An 18,019-nucleotide genomic window follows, 5' to 3' on the forward strand; every position below is an offset into this window, starting at 1 on the left:
TACTGTTTGGTTTGAATGAGGTCATGTGCGGTTTTCTCAAACAGAAACCTAGCATTAATTTTACATTAAATACAGGCCAAAGCCTTACATCTGAAAATCCAGCAATTCAGTCGGCTCTTCGCATGCTTTATTTTAATAAATCCGAGTAAATTATAGGCTTATTAGACTCTAAGAAAGTACCTAAATCATAGCAATTTTCTAACTTGGAAACGTTTTATAGGCATAGGGATGCTCTTGGGGGAGATCATGCCCAAAAAAAAAAAAAAAAAAAGTCTGTATGGAGTCACATGATAAAGTATCCCTTCAGGGATTTTAGCGTACAGTACTGATTGATCTTGTCGGTGCTGGCCTGCTTATGAAAATAAAACAGACTGAAATGCCTGAAGTTTAGGATAAGTTATAACCCTGACACACTCTGTTGCTTCATCGGTGCAAAGGAACAGCTGTTCTTGCCCTTAGTACCTAAAATGGTATTTAAATGAAAGAATATTTATCATAAGGACTTTATAGATATTTAGTTAATTTTTTTCGCCCTCAGTAAACTGAGTTGATAAAGGCGAGTACTAATCCAAGCGTCGGGAATATAATATCAAATCCACTGCTGATTACCGGGCACATTAATGCTTCCTCAGAACAAGCCCTGTCGTCTCCCCGCCTGCCTTCTATATTTGGGACCCGCCCACCTTAAATAAAGCCTGGACCTTCTCCCAATCCAGACAAAAGGAGAGGACGTCAGCTCAGTGGTGTACCTAGACGAGCATCCGCACCTTGGAGACGCCACATATTTGATCCGACGCGTAAGAACGCACCGACACACGGGTCCTGCAGATCCACCTGAAGCCTCCAGAGCCGGTTGATTGTCCTGTTTGATTGATCCCCGGTTCGATCGTGTTTCCATGATGTCATACCTGTGGATTCTGCTGTTAGGAAGCCTGCTGGCTACAGGCGTCAAGGCACAAGGTAATGAATTATTTTCAGCTAATGCATCCCGGACATCGTCTGCACGCGAAGATTTTTATTCGTTTGCATGCACTTCAAACATCTGTCTGTCTGTCTGCCTTTTCAGGTTATCTGCATCTCAGTCTCCATTTCTCTCTGCTCTTAGCTATCCCTCTGGCTCTCACCTGTTTCCCTCTACCGTTCTCTGCCAATATGCTTCATTAGTCATCTATGAGTGAGTGTGTGTGTGTGTGTGCTGCGCCTTTATCAGTGTTTTGCTCCTTTTAGTCTGCACTGTTCTGACTGAATGAATGAAAAAGCTCATGCATTCCCCCTCCTTACTGTAAACTGTTCACAGAGTATGAGTGAAATAGGTGTGTCATGTAATGTGGCCATATCTTTTTGGACCTCAGTGTTGGCCCTCAGGGGTGTGGTGGACCTATTGTCCTTACATGGATACCCCCCCCCCCCCCCCCCCCCCCCAATTCTTTCCTCCTTTATCCCTATATTTAACCCCTCTTGGTTCTTAAGTGTTCCAGTCTTCATTTTGCTTCTCTGTTTCTCCCATTCTTCATTTTTGCTCTCTTTCTCTTCCTTCATCTTCAGCTGGCCCATGGGCCCCAGCCCTTCCCTGCGGCGCATGCAGAGATTTCAGATTGGTCAAATGTGCAGTAAAACTCAGAGGGAGAGAAGGGGAGCCCTGAGACAAGCACAGAAAAAAAATAGAGGGAAAGTAGGGGAAATGCTGGAAGAAGATAAGAGGAAATGCTGCAGCCATTTGAGAGGGAAAACAAAGATGTACAAGAGGGAGTGAAAAGGAAAGAGAGAGAGAGATCAGTAACAGTCAGGCTCAACAACGTTATGCAAACAGAATTTCAGTTGGCCGTTGGTATGATTGGATGTGATCTGTGGTAATGTCACTCTACTGGTTCACTTTTCATTACCAATTTAGCCACCAAAGAGGAAGTCGTCTCCAGCACACACACACGTGCACATTCTGTTTTTGTCGTTTTAATTTCAACACACGCAACTCTCCTTTTCAAATCACTGAACTGTAACTTTACTGTAAACCCAATGGATGTTGGTGGACTGAGGCACAGGAAATCTCACTGAGTCCATTTGTGTGTGTGTGTGTGTGTGTGTACCAGTTTAAGTCACACTCAGAAAGATGGGGGTGCTCGGTCAGTTGCATGTGTGCACATCTTGTATGGTGAAAGTTATAACAGTGAAGGATTGGGAGTGTCTTGGTAACTAGATCCATCTACGGCTGTAGACAACACCCAACAACACAACTAGTTTCAGCACCTTCCTCTCCCCCAGGCCACTCAGCATCTGTGTGTGATGTGATGTGGGGGGGGGGGGGTGTTAAACGTACAGAACATGTGGAAGTATGAGAGCACTTCATCAATGTGACTGTGTGCATAGGTTGGTTGTAGAAGCAAAAGATGTTGTGTGATGTTTGCCAGATGTGTGTTTACAGTATGTGTGTGCAGACTTGTCTGTGTTTACACCTTAAACTACATAACACACAAATCGTTCTTTTGGTGATTGTCAAAAACATACACACACATGCATTTTCTCTCCGCACCCATATGGGCTGTTTTAAGTTGTGCATGACTGACGCAGCACTTCGTGTCTCACAGTCACACAACAGAACCATACCTGACAGAACAATGTGTTGTGGATATGCTGTTGTATTCCTGACACACATGCACACACAGCTGCTGGGGCACTGTTATAAGCCAAGGTTTGGTTATTGGTTACACACATGCATCTACATGTATTATTACTGCACAACAGTCTCGCTGCAGGAACCAGAACAGTCATAAAATTGCCTCAGACTCCAATTTGTGTAATTGTTGATGGGGCAGTACTGTGCATTACATAACTAAAAGTGAAGTGAATTGACTTATTTGTTCTTTTATTATTTCAGAAACAAAAGGTCAGTGTTGCGGGAAAAAAAAGTATGTCACTTTTTTATAATTAAGCTTTCCCAGAAATGATACTAGGGGCTGGGGTAAAATGTTCCATCACATTCACTTTTGACATCAAAACAATGGTACCAGCATCAGTGGTACAGCCCTCACACTTCCATGAAGTGTGAAAACATGTTTTCAGCGTTTCTTTTTTTTTTTTTTTCTTTTTTCAGAAATATTTTTCATTATACGTCTTTGCATTTTTGGAAATAAGCTTATTCACTTTTTTTTTTTTTTTACTGAGTTAGAGTGGAAGATTTAATCTGTTCCCATGTCTTCCCATTAAATATAAGGCTACAACTAACAGCCCTTTAGCTTAGCTTACCTTTTCTGAACTGGCTCCTTTGTCTTTTAGAAGGTCTCTCTCAGATGATTCAATATTAAAACCAGAAATATATCTGTTCACAATCTATCAAACCACTTGACTAGTCCTGACAAGAACACAGTGTAGCTAAACATATTATTTCCCACATGTGTAAACTGGTTTGACTTAAAAATTTTTCCTCTGGGGACCTTTTTAAAGTTAAACACTGCACATGCTCTAGAGTCCCATACAATAGTTTGTAGCCATGTTGGAGATGCACAGATGACTCATCAGCCTCAAGGGAAAGCAGTGGCAGAGAAACAGAGGGAGCTTGGGAGAGAGAAGAAAGGCGGGAGACAGACTTCAAGGCAAAAAAGAAAGAAAGGAAGGGAAGGAGGGAGAGAGGTTTGGATGTGCAACAGTTTGTTTCAGTGCTGCACTAACACAAAACAGGACACTGCTTACTCAGAGTGTGAGAGTGAAAGTAAACTTGCGTGTGAAGGGCTCTGAGATGATTCAGTACCTATTAAAGACAGAAAACTTTACATGTGAGTGAACATGTGATTGTACTGAAGAGGGAGGAGAAGATGTTTTATAAGTTTGTATGCATGCACGTGTTTGTGTGTGTGTGTGTGTGTGTGAGTGTTGGGGGGGGTGTATGGGGGTGTGTTTTTTACCAGAGGTAGTTAGAAGAGGAAATGGCAAACTGATAAATGGGAACAAAATGTTCTATGGAGTGGCAACACAAAGAGAGTTTCTATGGAGGGCAGTCTCTCATATGCACATTTAGAGGAGTTACATGAGCGCCACATATATCACAGATGTTCATGTACTGTAAGCATAATACCACGGAAAAAACAAAAAACACAGCACAAATACAAATGAACATACCATTCAAAGAAAAAGTCTGACAAATCAAGAGAAAAATCTGCAGAATGTTAGTGGGTACTGTTTCTTTACGCTGCCGAGACAAGTGGCATCTAACTTTCCACCTCAGTGGTTTGAATGGCGTGCTGTGGGGCATCTTTGATTCAAACAGCGATTTCCAAAGGACATATGAAGATAGTGAAACAAACACCCTCACACAGTACCTCGTACAATGCTGTTTTTTGAGATGTGAATGCAGTGATTAGTGTATCTTGGATGCTAAAGTGGTGCCATGACAGTGGCTGGAAAAACAGGGTTTAAGACAAACAAAGAGAGTTTGTTTTTACCACCATGTTGGTCACATCAATCCATGGGTCTCATGTCTCGTATCTCATATTCATGTTTCAGTCCGTGTAGTGTGTGTTTAGCCATGTTGGTGTCCACTTACATGTGTGTATGGAATTCTTTCGGGTATATGAATGTTTGTGTAGGTGAAGGAATACAGGGTGTCATAGTACCATTCGCCTCTACAGCGTGATGGAAATACTTCAGATATGTTCATGCCTCTTGCCCTTAAGGCTTCACTGACTCTGATACGATCTTTCTTGGCAAATGCAGTGATCCAATTTACTTGGCAATAAATAACTGCTAAAAAAGATAATGTACTGTTTCACTGCATGTAAGAATATTTTTATGCAAATGAAGAAATATAATAACTGTCATTTGTTGCTCATTTTCTAATGGTGCCAACATTTTGGCCTACCAGTGCTTTTCTACTTTTTCAAGCTATCTGAGTACATTTTTTGCAGACTTGAAGCACAGACCAACTTATGCAGTAATTTTTAAATGGCTATATAGTATCTCTTAGCTGATATGTGGTACTTGTATTTGGAAAAAGACACTTCACCACTCAACCAGCATTATGGCACTGCTGAAATCAGCAGAGCAGAGAAAGACCAAGTCAGGATAGAGTTTGCTGTTTCAGCTTCTCACATGCAACAGGGGAATGTCGCAGCACTGGCTCAAACACACACACACACACAGTATGATAAAGGCATGCTCTTTGTATTTTCTCATTAGGATAGAGTTGCAATTTCAGTGCTGACGTTGAGACTTCATATGATGTTCAGGCAGGTCAGATGTTATCAGTGTGTCTGGAGCGTTACCATCAGGGACCAGTGAGACCAGGGTGTGGCTCTGTGTGTGTGTGTGTGTGTGTGTCTCTTTATTTGTGGTGCTAGTCACGTTAGAGAATGTGTTAAACCCACAACATCTGAACAACCATTTAGACAGATGATTTTAATGATTTTAAATGACAACAGATAGATAAGGGCATGTAGTTCCTAACCGGCGATGGTTACACTAAACACTACCACTCTTTTGTTCTGATGGTGGTTCTACTGTAGGTTAAATTTATAATATTGCCATCTGTTTGTGTGTGAATAGTAGAGAAGCCAAAATTTCAACCAGTATAGTCAATTTTATGTTGTTGCATTAATTCACTCGTAATTATTCTGTTGCTTTCTTGATCTAACCTCTCCAGAGGATGCACCTGAAGCAGACGTAGTATCTGACGAAGACGAGGAAGTTGAGGATACAGCAGAGGTGAGGTGTTGGTCTTGTTTGATTCTGAAAGGAAATCTGTGTGAAAATAAATTAATAAGTTACGTAAGAATTTCACCGGAAAGAATCAGCTCTATTACAGTTTGATAAGTAGAGACATAAGTTTACTAGTTTGATGTGTACAGTAAGAATCTGCATCTATGTACTTTTCTAACCAATTATTCCAAACACCTAGAAGCCCACACAACTACTGAGATGGAGATGAGTTTTTTTTTTGACAATAGCATTATGTGAACCTATTGTATATTTTGTGCTGAAATACAGGAAATACCAGCAGTGGTGGATGAACCTGAGCCCAGTGCTGATGCTGAAGCTGCTGCACCAACAGATCCTGCTGAAGATGTTGCAGAACCAGCGCCTGCCTCGGAGGACGAGCCGGAACCAGCACCTGCTGCGGAGGACGAGGCAGAACCAGCACCTGCTGCGGAGGATGAAGACGCAGAACCCACAGCTGCTGCGGAGGATGAAGACGCAGAACCAACAGCTGTTGCGGAGGACGAAGACGCAGAACCAAAAGCTGCTGCTGAGGACGAAGACGCAGAACCAACAGCTGCTGAGGAGGACGAAGACGCAGAACCAACAGCTGCTGCAGCGGACGGAGACGCAGAACCAACAGCTGCTGCAGCGGACGGAGACGCAGAACCAACAGCTGCTGCAGCGGACGGAGACGCAGAACCAACAGCTTCTGCAGCGGACGGAGACGCAGAACCAACAGCTGCTGCAGCGGACGAAGACGCAGAACCAACAGCTGCTGCAGCGGACGAAGACGCAGAACCAACAGCTGCTGCAGCGGACGAAGACGTAGAACCAACAGCTGCTGCAGAGGACGAAGACGCAGAACCAACAGCTGCTGCAGACGAAGACGCAGAACCAACAGCTGAACCTGAAGCAGATGAAACAACACAAGGTGATCAGTAGGAGCAAAAAACAGAACACACATCCTGTGGATTTCTCACAAATAATTTTTTTGTTCACCGTGGCTGTGCTATAAAGTGCTAAACATCTGAATGATCAAAATATTGCAGACCCACAATGTGAAAGAACAAATCGGTGTGTGGATTCTACTTTGTGGACTTTCTTTAGTCATACACTCCAATAAGAGCAGAGACATTATTTATGCTTAGAAGGAATATTCATGTTAGGATTAAGAGCAATTATCAGCGTGATCAAGGTCAGAAATGGATGATAAAAATTAAATCAATGATTTACTATTTGCCCTCTTCTGTTTTTCTCTACTATTTCCAGCAGCTGATACAGAGGTGGAGCAGTCAACAGCTAATGTACCAGAGGAATTCACTGCAAGCACTACTGAGAAACCCACTCAGGAGGAGGTCAGTGGCAGTTTTCAAACCCTAACCTATTTGGACAAACTGTGTATATCACAAATATTGTTTTTTTTTTTTTTTTAATAGTATGATGATGAGGCCTCACTAGCAGCAGACCCATTTGTTAATGATATTCAGGAGGATCCAGCTGATCAAGAGATTGAAAGAGTGGTGTCAAAAGTCAGATCATCAGGTAGGTCCCCTGTCCATACAGGTTTGAATATACTGTACATTCAAGTGTAGGTTGAGGTTATTTTTACGCACTCATACATGCGCATATAACATAAAAAAAATGCTGGTTTCACCCAATGTCATTGAATCAGCTGCGATTCATGACTGTACAGAAAGCCCAACACATGTGCTGGGTCTATTCTTAGTCTATTCAAATTATTTGAGGCAATATAAAGTTCACGAGCGGGCTTTGGTGATTTAAATTGCATTCCTTCAGCTTATATTACTCTATCAGAGATGTAGCTGCTCTTATACGAACATTTAAAAAGTAAACTCCTAAAACATCTTTAAGATGCAGGTAACAGATGAGTTATTTTAACTGTTTGCATCAAACTATAATTCCGATCTCTGTCTTTGACAGCAGTTAATGCCGAGGCTGCTGCACATGACGGGAATGCAGGTAAAGTTATTCATTTATTTATTTTGCTCTCCTCTGTCATTTGAACAGTTTCCAAATTCCTCAGCCACAACATATAAATCTCAACCTCTCTGGAGCCCAGTCTTAATTCAGCTCAACAAATTACTAAGGCCCACCACAAAAAAATTACCTAGATGTATGATTCACTTTATTCCAGTAAGAGTTAATTCACAAAGATGCTGGCCTATTTAAATGCTTAGAAGTGTTGATTCCTGTAGAGTATTTTGAAATACTGTGGAAAGGGAAGCTGTTGGAAATAGCTTAAACGGACGTACCATATTAACGTTATCACCTGTAGTGTTTGGAAAGAGAACTATGCATGGATTAGTTTTTAGAGCAGTTGACTCCTGTTTCCTTGAAACTCTCTATCCACTAAAGCACTGCATGTCCCTGAGCAACCAGCTGAAAGTGAGAGGAATGTCACTACAATACTGTATTCTTTTGCATAGACCGAGGCCTCTTGAAATATATCAGTAACATATTAGATTTCAATTGTGCCATTGTTTGACCCCAAGAATAGCAATGTTATCAGCTATATAAAAAATGTGCATGTCCAGCTTTTGTGAGTTATGTACAGTACCTTTTTTTTCTCTCCAACTCATTTTCTTCATAAATTGATGGGGAACAGATGAGAGGCACAAATCACTCAGGAAGATTATGAGGAGGGGTTTTGGCCCATGCAGTTTTACCTCCTAAATTAGAGGTGGTATGAGTAAAGAAACCTCCCAAATGACATCACTGTGATTTTATCAGTGTCACCCTCATTTTTAATTATATTTTCTTTTCCATTCCCTCCCCGTTCTCAAACTCTTGCTATTTCTCTTCTGACCTTTACACTGATCTCAGTTCGACATGTGCTGTCTCAAGTAGTGTTGTTGTTTGTCTGTCTGCTTTTTAAAAGGACATCCTCCTTTCTGTCACTTGAGAATAATAAATGTAGGTTGGGCTTGCCATTAGCTCCTCTCTTAGAAGTGCTAAGAACTACGAGACAGAGGGTGCTGCTGAGTGTTAAGGAGGTTTCCATGGAGCGTTTCTTCCACCCAGTAAGTGACAGGGGAACATTCTCCCACGGAGTTACAGAGTTGAGAAAAGGGGAGGAGGATAAAGGAAGGAGAAGGGAGGAAAAGAGTTAAGAGGAGAGGAGAGAGATTATGAGATAATCAGAGGTGTGAAGACAAAAGGAAAGAGAGACTAAAAGAGGTGTCCTGGTTTTTGGAAAGACTAGGAAAGAAAGAAAGGCTGCACAGGAGTGTCAGCGGAAACATTATAGCAATTATCTGTGGAATAATACTGTAAACACAGTACAGTCCCACTATGTTTTGCTGTCAGGATTTATAAGGTGATAGAATAGGCCATTAGGTAAATATGCCTCTGCGGTTCTGTCAACCCTAAAAGATAAATAACTGATCCTACCTCACCTTGCCCAGCCTAAAACTATTGTGTACACTGAGTCACATATGTTTTATACGTCACTTGGGTTTTCTCCCCCAGTGAATATCAAGTCAGGATATGGTATCATTCCTGACAGGTCATATCCTTTAAGCTAAGTCAATACTAGTTCACAAGATCACTGTCACACCCTTGGAGCTGGCAGTAATTCACAGTCCTTATCAAGGACATTTTTGCAGGATGTTCACTAACGTTCGTGAGGGACTCAACTGTGGAAAGCTTTTATAATGCCTGATGTTTTCATTACATAGTTTAACTTGCAGTGGTGAAGTTTAGTGTGTTAGTGAGATAAGGTCTTTTTGGGGAACATCTGGAAGATATTCCTCTTGGGTGGAACTTGTAAAAAGTAAATTTTCCTACAGGGATTAATATTACATTTCTGTCACCAATGATATCTCCTTATTTTTTCCCATAGTTCCACTTATACATATATAAGCTCAACAGTTACTCTATAATACACATTTCTTTGTAAATGCTGAAATTAGAAAGTTTATAAATTTGTAAATTTGACACGTAACATAGTAAAACCAGTCATCAGTCTTTTGAGGGGTTTAATGTTGTATTTCTCTGCCTTGTTTGAGCAGAGCAGCTTAATTGAACTCATATTTATTTGTGCACTGAACATCTCACCTTTCAGCATTTCACGCCGTACAAAAGGGTATTTATAAGTTTCCCCTGTGATTTTCATAGCTCTATCTGCTGTAATTGACGTCAACTTTTATTACCTAGAGCATTCACTTTGCCTTATGAAGAATGAGATCACATCCAGAGGCAGCGATGTTTATGCACCTGGTGCACCAGTCGAGGTCTGGCATCCAAACTGCAGAACACAACTTAAAACTGCACCTAATAAACATTGTTTTAAGAAATTCCTCTGGTGTAACTGTTTGTGGTGATAATGCCGTTCCATTTTAATGAGCTTTGTTCCCATGACTTGAAACTGAATGAACTTGTTTTACGTCTTGGGTTATGTTTAATCGCTAGCCACAGGGCAATATGACAGCAACGCGGGAACGTGACATTTTCTCGGAGGGACACCTCTCAGCATTTAGTCTTGATTCCCCATCTGAAATCTGAGTCACCCAGGTTTGAATAATCATTATAATCTAGTGGAAGGTGCTTTTCTCTTGTGTTCTCTTATTAGTGGCTTGGACAAGTTGAAGCAGGTGAAGGGCAGCAATGATCTCACAGGCATATACAGGCAGGCAGCACAGGAGATAACAGGGTTGTTTGCAAATCAAATCAAAGATAAGAAAAAGTGATATAGAGGGTGTCCTTCACCGATATTTTATCTGTTATACTATAAAAGCATCTTTGTGAATGTACAGGAGGGAAACGTGTAGGTGTGCATCTTTGTGTGTGTTTCTGGACTGGTTAGGGCAGAAACTCTAGACTTCATAATATCAACAGAGTATAAAAGAGAATAATCTTACTCCTGGCTTTTTATACTCTGCCTTCTCTGTTGCAGTACATGCAGCATTAACAAAGTTATATGCCAATGCATTTTATTCTTCAGCCTTCTTTAATCATTTATCGCTGCCATTAGCACACGTTGCTGGTGCCAAAGGAGATGGCTTGTAGATGTTTTATTGTGTTCATTGTCAAAATATACATAATCGCAAAAAAAAATAATCGAATCATGTTATGTTCAGTCCAAGCTGATCAAGTTCCAGTCAGGTGCTGTAGTGGTTTTGCAGCCACTGGAGCGACAGTTGGCCTTATGTAGCTCTGAAATCTGGTGAGAGACACAAGACCCAAGATTTTACTGGCTCTAAAACAGAAAACACCTTTCCTATTGTTTTACTTCAAGAAATATTTTACTATGATTCCTCCGGTATACTCATGAGTGTAAATGATACTGTTTTGTATTTTTAATTGTGTGCTCTCTCTTCCATACAGCAAACAACCCTCAGCCCCGAGGTAAGTTATCTTCCTTCTTTTTTGTTTTCCACTCAAAGGTGTACACCAACATGCATACAGCATATAAGCAGTGAGACTTGGAGATGCAGTTGAGAAAAATGAGTCAGTGACTGTATCTTTACATGCAACTGTAAGTGAGAAGTCTTGATATACTGGCACACTTTAACTGTAGCGTACTAATACTAGTAATGCAATGGGTCTGTGGCTGCTATACTCGTAGTACTTACAAGTTCCCATTGATTTGTGTTTCTCTACTGCATCTGATCTGGTAGCTTAGTAAATTTAGGTGGTGTCAATGTTGTGTGTTCTGCATTTGTGCATGTTCATACATGTCTTCTCCCACCTTAAGTTCCTTTTACTGACTCACTACATCCTCCTATTTGATTCCACTGAATTTCATTTCCTCTTATTGATTCAGCTTGAGTCACCTGAGTTTTTTGATTAAAGTCACACCCTTGTTTTCCCTCACCTGTCACCGTATTTACTGTAGTCTTTCATTCTTCAGTTGCTGAGTCACCCATCACCCTAACATTACTTCTACTCTTTGTCTCCCTCTCTATTGTCATGCCAGCACATCTTGGCATTTTTACTCTGTGTTGACTTAAGCCAGTACAGGAACAATACAAATCCTCTTTTTTGACGAGCATTAAAAGCAAAGAATAAGGACAATAATACAGGGCATGTTTAGAGTCAAGGGTATAACTTTGGGTTCAGCATGGGTTCAGCATGGGAGATTTCCACCAGTATAGGGTGTGTCCGAGGACTGTGTTCCATGTAAACAGTCTCAAAGCTTTAAAGATTTGATCAATTGTACGGAAATAATAACTATACAAACCTTTTAAGCACAAAGTTCAACAAACATCTAAGGTGATTCCTCATCTTCTTGGATCTGATGACATATAAGATACAACTAGTTATGGTAACTTACAGTTAAGTGAACACAAAGGCAGCTGGAAAAAAAATGAGTGGTAGGGACATTGCAGTAGATTACCTTCTGATTTTTCTTTTTTTCTGACCAACCAACAACTTAAAATTGTTGGGAGGGGTGTCATTTTTTTATAGTCTGTTCTGTTGCATGTTTTTTCTTAAATCTTAGGTCCTAAATTAACTAAATTTGCTTTGCTAATTAATCTCATCTCCCTTGTACCATCACAAGATTGTAACTGAGTATTTTTAATGTACTTAAAGAGTTGTCAGTAATTTTGATGAGCATTGGTTTGAACAGTGTTTCTGTGCTGTTAATAGACTGTGAAAGATATTTGCCGTATGCTATGACACAGCATGAAAAATATTCAGATAGGTGTTGTCATAGAAACTGGCTAACATGTGCAGACAGATTTGTGCTGTCACTGTAGTTGCTTTCATGGTTCTAAATTATAGCGTGAAAAGGAATCAGAATATGCTGGAAAAAGATTATCTTTCCCTCTCTCTCTCTCTCTCTCTCTCTTGTCATTGAGCCATGCTGCTGAAAATGTCACTCATTATTGCAGCTGCAAAAATGGCACCCAGTGGTGACACTGAACATTACAATTTCCATATGCAGGTGTCACACTGAAAAACAGTCAACATAGCACAGATGTGTCTATATCATAATACAAGCTCAAATGAATGTGTATGGTTTAAATGGTATTTTATATGATGTGATGTTCATAAGCATTTGCAGCTCTGATGCACGGGTGTCATTCATGTTTTTTTTTTTTTTTTATCTTTTTTGTTTCCTATAAAAGCCAGCTCCGGCTCTTTAGCAGGCATCCTATGTGCAATTGCTGTGGCTGCTGTGGGAGCAGTCTCCGGATACTTCACCTATAAGAGGAAGAAACTGTGCTTCAAAAATAGACAGGGTAATTATCCTGCTTATTCCTTAGCTGACAAAACAACCACCCAAATAACACAATTTACTGTGTAACTGCTGTACATGAGGCTTGACATTTGAGCGGACTATACAGAATTTATACTGTACGCTTACTTAATTTATACTTATTGTGTTTTTTCTTTTTCCACTTGGTGCCCACATTGAAAGAGCCTTAAGGCTTTGCTCACAACCCGAGCCTGTATGACTTGTTTAGTTCCATGCACCGAGATAGAGCAAAAAAGACTATCATTTATTAACCTTATCGCAGCTTCATATCCTTTAAGAGCCAGTCATGCCAGAGAGTGTTGTATAGGCGTGACTTGATGGTCATGTCTCAGCCTTTAATCAAGCACAATTTAATCGGTGACTAAGAAATTTCTTCAGGCACACACAAACACAAAACCCATCAATCTAAAACTTGAGTTTAGTGTTAGATGGATGGGTCGTGTGTGTGTGTGTCTTTTAATCTAAAAAGTTTTGGCGGTCAGCAGTACTTCTTTAGTACTTAAAAACTGTTGTCATTTACAGTTAACTCACACACCCTTCACTGTAATACTGCCAATTCAGCACAGCTTTCATTTACAGTCAACATGAACAATAGGCTATTCAGTTCTGGTGATGTAGGGCAAATGTCAGATTCAGAATCAGGATTATTATTTTTCTATATACTGTATAGGATTTAATGGCGGGCACACCGTCTTGCGAGTGCCCGATTCCGTCAGATCTCGGAAGTTAAGCAGGGCCTGGCCTGGTTGGTACTTGGATGGGAAACCACCTTGGAAGACCAGGGGCCGTTAGCCTCAGCCGCTGAGGTTGCACAAGCCAGTGCGGCCTTATTGTCGGTCCAAAGCCCAAATATCTCTCATTTCTCATATTTACTGGAGCTGCACCAGTGACAATAAATGTGAAGTCTTGACTGAGCTGATATGAACACTTTTTATGCCAGAGAAAACAAATTTTCATGATGGTGTTAAAAAGCAATTACAGCTGAGAAATATTAACACAGTCAGAATCTCCCTTTGGGTGCTCTCACTGTCGTACTTAATTTATGGTCATTGGAGATGTATGGTTTTACAGTTATCAAAGAGGGATAAATGAAATTTGCCAGAGGGGATGTCATAAAGAGATCTGTGCTAATGAGCAGGAAAGGGTGTTAATTAGCTAAATGCTTATGAAATTCAAATTTACATGTGATGCCTTGTCTGCTTCATGTTATCTGTCTGTGTTTTTGCATTTTACTGACTATTAACCTCTGTGATTAGAAGCAGATCCAGAAGCTGCACGCAAAGCCGATGCAGCGGAGGCTCAGTCAGATCCCCAGGGTATGACACAATCACACATGTAACGTACATTTTAAAAACATACAACCGCCGGCAGTACTTTTAAATGTTTTGACCTTTTTTGTGTATTTTTGCAGTCCTTAGCAACCTGCTGAACTCCTCCTAGACCAGCAATGATTACCTGCCTGGACCAACTGCAGTCAAGCAAAACGGCAATCTCACTTTTAGGCTCTATCCACTGTAGAGCTAAATTACTGTGAGGCCCTAGAGTAGGGCTCTGTGTTTGTGTGCGTGTGTGTGTGTGTGTGTGTGTGTGTGTTCGCTCGTGTGTCTGCATGCCTGTGTGTGTGTGTGTGTGTGTGTTCGCTCGTGTGTCTGTGTGTGTGCGTGTGTGTGTGTGTGTGTGTGTGCGTGCGTGCGTGTGCGTGTGTGTGCATATATGTGGGGAAGGAGTTAGATTAAAAAGAAAAAAATATATATATGAACCTTAGGGGTTTTATGATTGTCAAAGCATAGGATTTTATTTGGATGATTAGTCAGAATTTGTACTTTGACCCAAATCCAACAACCTTTTTAGAATAGCAATTAAAGAGATTAAATATCAAATTAAATATGATAATAAGATCCCTAGCTTAAAGAACTACCTTTTTTATTTGTATGGCTACTTTCCAGTCCTTGTAATTCAGTGTGAATATAAGTTAGTGACTGATATTGATGTTGTAAGTGTTTAACTTTGTACTGAATTCTTAAAAGTGGCTTTTTTGCTAATTCTGTCATTTAAGCCACCTATATAATTTCATACATTCACCAGTAACCAGTCATTTAAGTAAAACTTTTTTTTTTTTCAGTACAATTTTCAGTATAGACACAGGATAGTTGGATAACTGGGGGTTCAGTAGCTCCCACTCTAGTTTCTGGATTCTGGCTAGGAATAATATTAATAATATTATAGGATTATAATCCTAGCATTCTGAGATATTATTATATGGTCCAATCTGTGTTTAGAAGGCCACTGATGTCAATATGTGAGCGTGTGTGTGTTTGTAGGTTTGCTTTTCCATTGGTGAAGGGGCTTCTTTTTAAATACTGTTGGGTTACTACCACTTCTCCTCAGTCAGTTCAATAAATAAAATGAATGAAATTAAAGCACTTAAAATTACAAAATAATCTATCTACAAATTCAGTATAAAGAAAATCAAGAAAAGCATATCAGTGTATTTATATCTTTTTCCTAGAATTTATGTCTTCACAATTTACTGAGATGAACTGAACTGAAGAGAAGTCCAGCTCCGTTTTGGCAATGGTCAAAGTTAATTTGTTCATCTGACATTAAAAAAAAAATCATTTAAAGAAAGAAATCATTTAGTAACGTATTAGATATTATTCCAATGTAGTATGTGTCAATTTAATTGTAAAGCAGTAATTTTTTCCTCTATAGTGCCTTTCACTGACACAGCCTGGCTTGACCGATTTAGAGACACACAATGAGAGTTGGAGCATAAAAAATGAAAGCAAGCAAAGTAGCAGATTAATGTACTGAAACTATCTTAGAAAGCAAATTGAGAATTGTATGTTCTGTATTTATTTATATTGTACACCACTGTAGCAGCTGTGGTAAATCTGTTTTCTTACACTGCATTTCAAACTCTCATCATTGTGCACCTCTTCATTTGAGCAAGCCAGTTGCTGTTACAGTGATTTTTGTATCATTTCATATCTCTGCATTAGAAACACCATACACTTGTGATTTTTTTTTTTTTTTTTTTATATATAATTTTGTAAACCTAGCAGTGGTGCCTCAGAAACAAAGTCTTTGGTTAACTTGTTTGCTGTGGTATTTTGTAATCATTATTGTGAAATGCCTCAGAAGTAGCGCTACTGCCTTAAAAAAAGGAAAAAAAAAGTTTTTTGTTTTTTGTTTTTGCTGCTGTAGCAAAAAAAAAAAAAAAAAACTTCTGAATGTCTTTTGTTGCCTTGCAGTTTTGTAGTTGCTCTGCTCCCTTTAAACTTTGAAATAGGGTTATAGAATATGCATAGTTCTGCAGTTCATGTAAAGTGTGTTACTTGTAAAGCACCATATCGTTGCAATACAGGACAGAGACTGTTGCTAACAGCCTAGCCTCAAGCTGAGAGATATTAATAGTCTGTGATGTCATGTATCGATTAATTCTACTGTATGGATTGTGGGCCGGACGCTGGGTCAGACCTCTGTTTCGATTGCCTTCTTATACTGTAATCTGTGATAGACTGATTTTCTCTTGACATGTTAAAGTGGACATTTTAGTGGATAGTGTGCCTGAAATCTCTCACTGCACCTGCTACATTGGCACAGAGTGATAATGCACAAAATACCCACTAAATAATAAAAATAATACAAGCTTTGACAAATAGCCACTGATGCCTTCAAAACATAAATGAGAATTTTCCTTTTATTGCCGTTCTCACCTCCCTTGTGCACTCCCAATGGGTGCAGTAGGAACCAGCAAAAGCACTCTGCTGCCATGCAGTGCACAATCACAATCCTGGTGAGTCTGGTTTGATTTAAGGAGACTGAACAACAATACATTCCTTAAAATAAAACAACTGCTTGTGTTTTGAGCATTATGGTTCATGCTACATTACAGTTAGGCCCAGGTAGTCAGATTCCTTGTAAAAACAAACCATTGGAGCATTGCATCCAAACCAGAATGTAAAGCAAGGGAATCGCAGACAATTTTTTTTCTGGGTCCCAAAGTGCACTTCCCAGATAACCCTAGGGCATGAATCATGGCACCGACCAGTCCTGCCTTATACCAACTTTTGATATATTACAGAGAGAACAAAGAAACAATGTCATTATCAGAGAGAAATTATAAAACAAGCAGAGATTTTTGCAGGTGATTTTATTAACACAATCTCAACGGGAGAAGCACTTTCCTATCCTGTATACATCTTGATTTATTAATCATATTTAGTCATTACATTTTACTTTTAGGCTAGTTTAGGACTTTAAGACATTATTATTTAAATATTCTCTGTGTTTTTTTTTTTTTTTTTGTCTAGGAACTGTCTTCTTCATTTTTGTCATCTGGCACTTGTTCTTCTGGAGCTGTGTAAATAATGTTGAGGAGTCAATTAAACGTGGGAGTTTGTGTTTTATTTTGGTGTGTGTTTGTAAAAGTACCTTATCTAACCTTATGTAACTTCATACATCCCTGATCTTACAAAATGATGTTCCAATAATGACATTTTTAGTTAAGATATTAATCATTACATACTGTACAAAATGTACAGTTATAATGTAAAGTTTGTGTGGCTGCCTGTCTTTGTTCCTCTCTGTTTGCAACTTCCTTTACTGCCTGTATAAGGTAACGCTCAGACAGAGTAAAAAACAGACATCGTAAGGTTTGATATGTGGATATGTTATCGATAAGATGACACTCATAGGCCTTGAACAGCAGCTTTGTTAATGATTGACAGTGACAGGTCTATAAAGATACACCTGAGGTCCTCAGATGAAAAATGTGGGTGCCTGTGAAAGGTTTTTCTCGTCAAATGAATACGCACATAATGTCAGTACACATGAATGGTTTCATTTCATACCCATCAGTCATTGCACCCACACAAACAGTAAACCATCTAATTAAACCCAGCGCTGTGAGCAGCTATGAAGACCTGCTATGACTCAGAAATGGAGCCAGTTGAATTCCAAGTTAGGCTGAATCATCTTTCATGGTTTAAAAAAGTTGGTGTTAGTGTGGACTCATAAAAATGCCAGTGTTGGAAGACACATACTGAGAATTACTACTGAAGTAAAAGTAAACCTGTCAAAATGTAGAAACACATTACATGCATT

General features: G+C 39.7%; 1 protein-coding gene and 1 pseudogene across 3 annotated transcripts; both read left to right on the forward strand.

The window, feature by feature from the left end:
* Positions 1 to 698: 698 nt before the first annotated feature.
* Positions 699 to 17,322, forward strand: LOC113123401 (translation initiation factor IF-2). 3 transcript variants are annotated; one of them, XM_026295427.1, is made up of 10 exons: positions 699 to 960; positions 5,630 to 5,691; positions 5,974 to 6,616; positions 6,955 to 7,040; positions 7,122 to 7,227; positions 7,627 to 7,665; positions 11,032 to 11,052; positions 12,780 to 12,893; positions 14,167 to 14,226; positions 14,322 to 17,322. In XM_026295427.1, the coding sequence occupies exons 1-10, from the start codon at positions 897 to 899 to the stop codon at positions 14,348 to 14,350; spliced, it is 1,224 nt and encodes a 407-aa protein (XP_026151212.1). In that variant the 5' UTR covers positions 699 to 896; the 3' UTR covers positions 14,351 to 17,322. The 3 variants fall into 3 exon arrangements, with proteins under 3 accessions (XP_026151212.1, XP_026151214.1, XP_026151213.1); XM_026295429.1 differs by having other exon boundaries at positions 7,630 to 7,665; XM_026295428.1 differs by having other exon boundaries at positions 6,958 to 7,040.
* LOC113124091 (uncharacterized) lies at positions 13,586 to 13,704 on the forward strand (annotated as a pseudogene).
* Positions 17,323 to 18,019: the final 697 nt, after the last annotated feature.

This window comes from Mastacembelus armatus, chromosome 21 (assembly GCF_900324485.2).
Source record: "Mastacembelus armatus chromosome 21, fMasArm1.2, whole genome shotgun sequence".
In the NCBI taxonomy this organism is placed as follows: domain Eukaryota; kingdom Metazoa; phylum Chordata; class Actinopteri; order Synbranchiformes; family Mastacembelidae; genus Mastacembelus; species Mastacembelus armatus.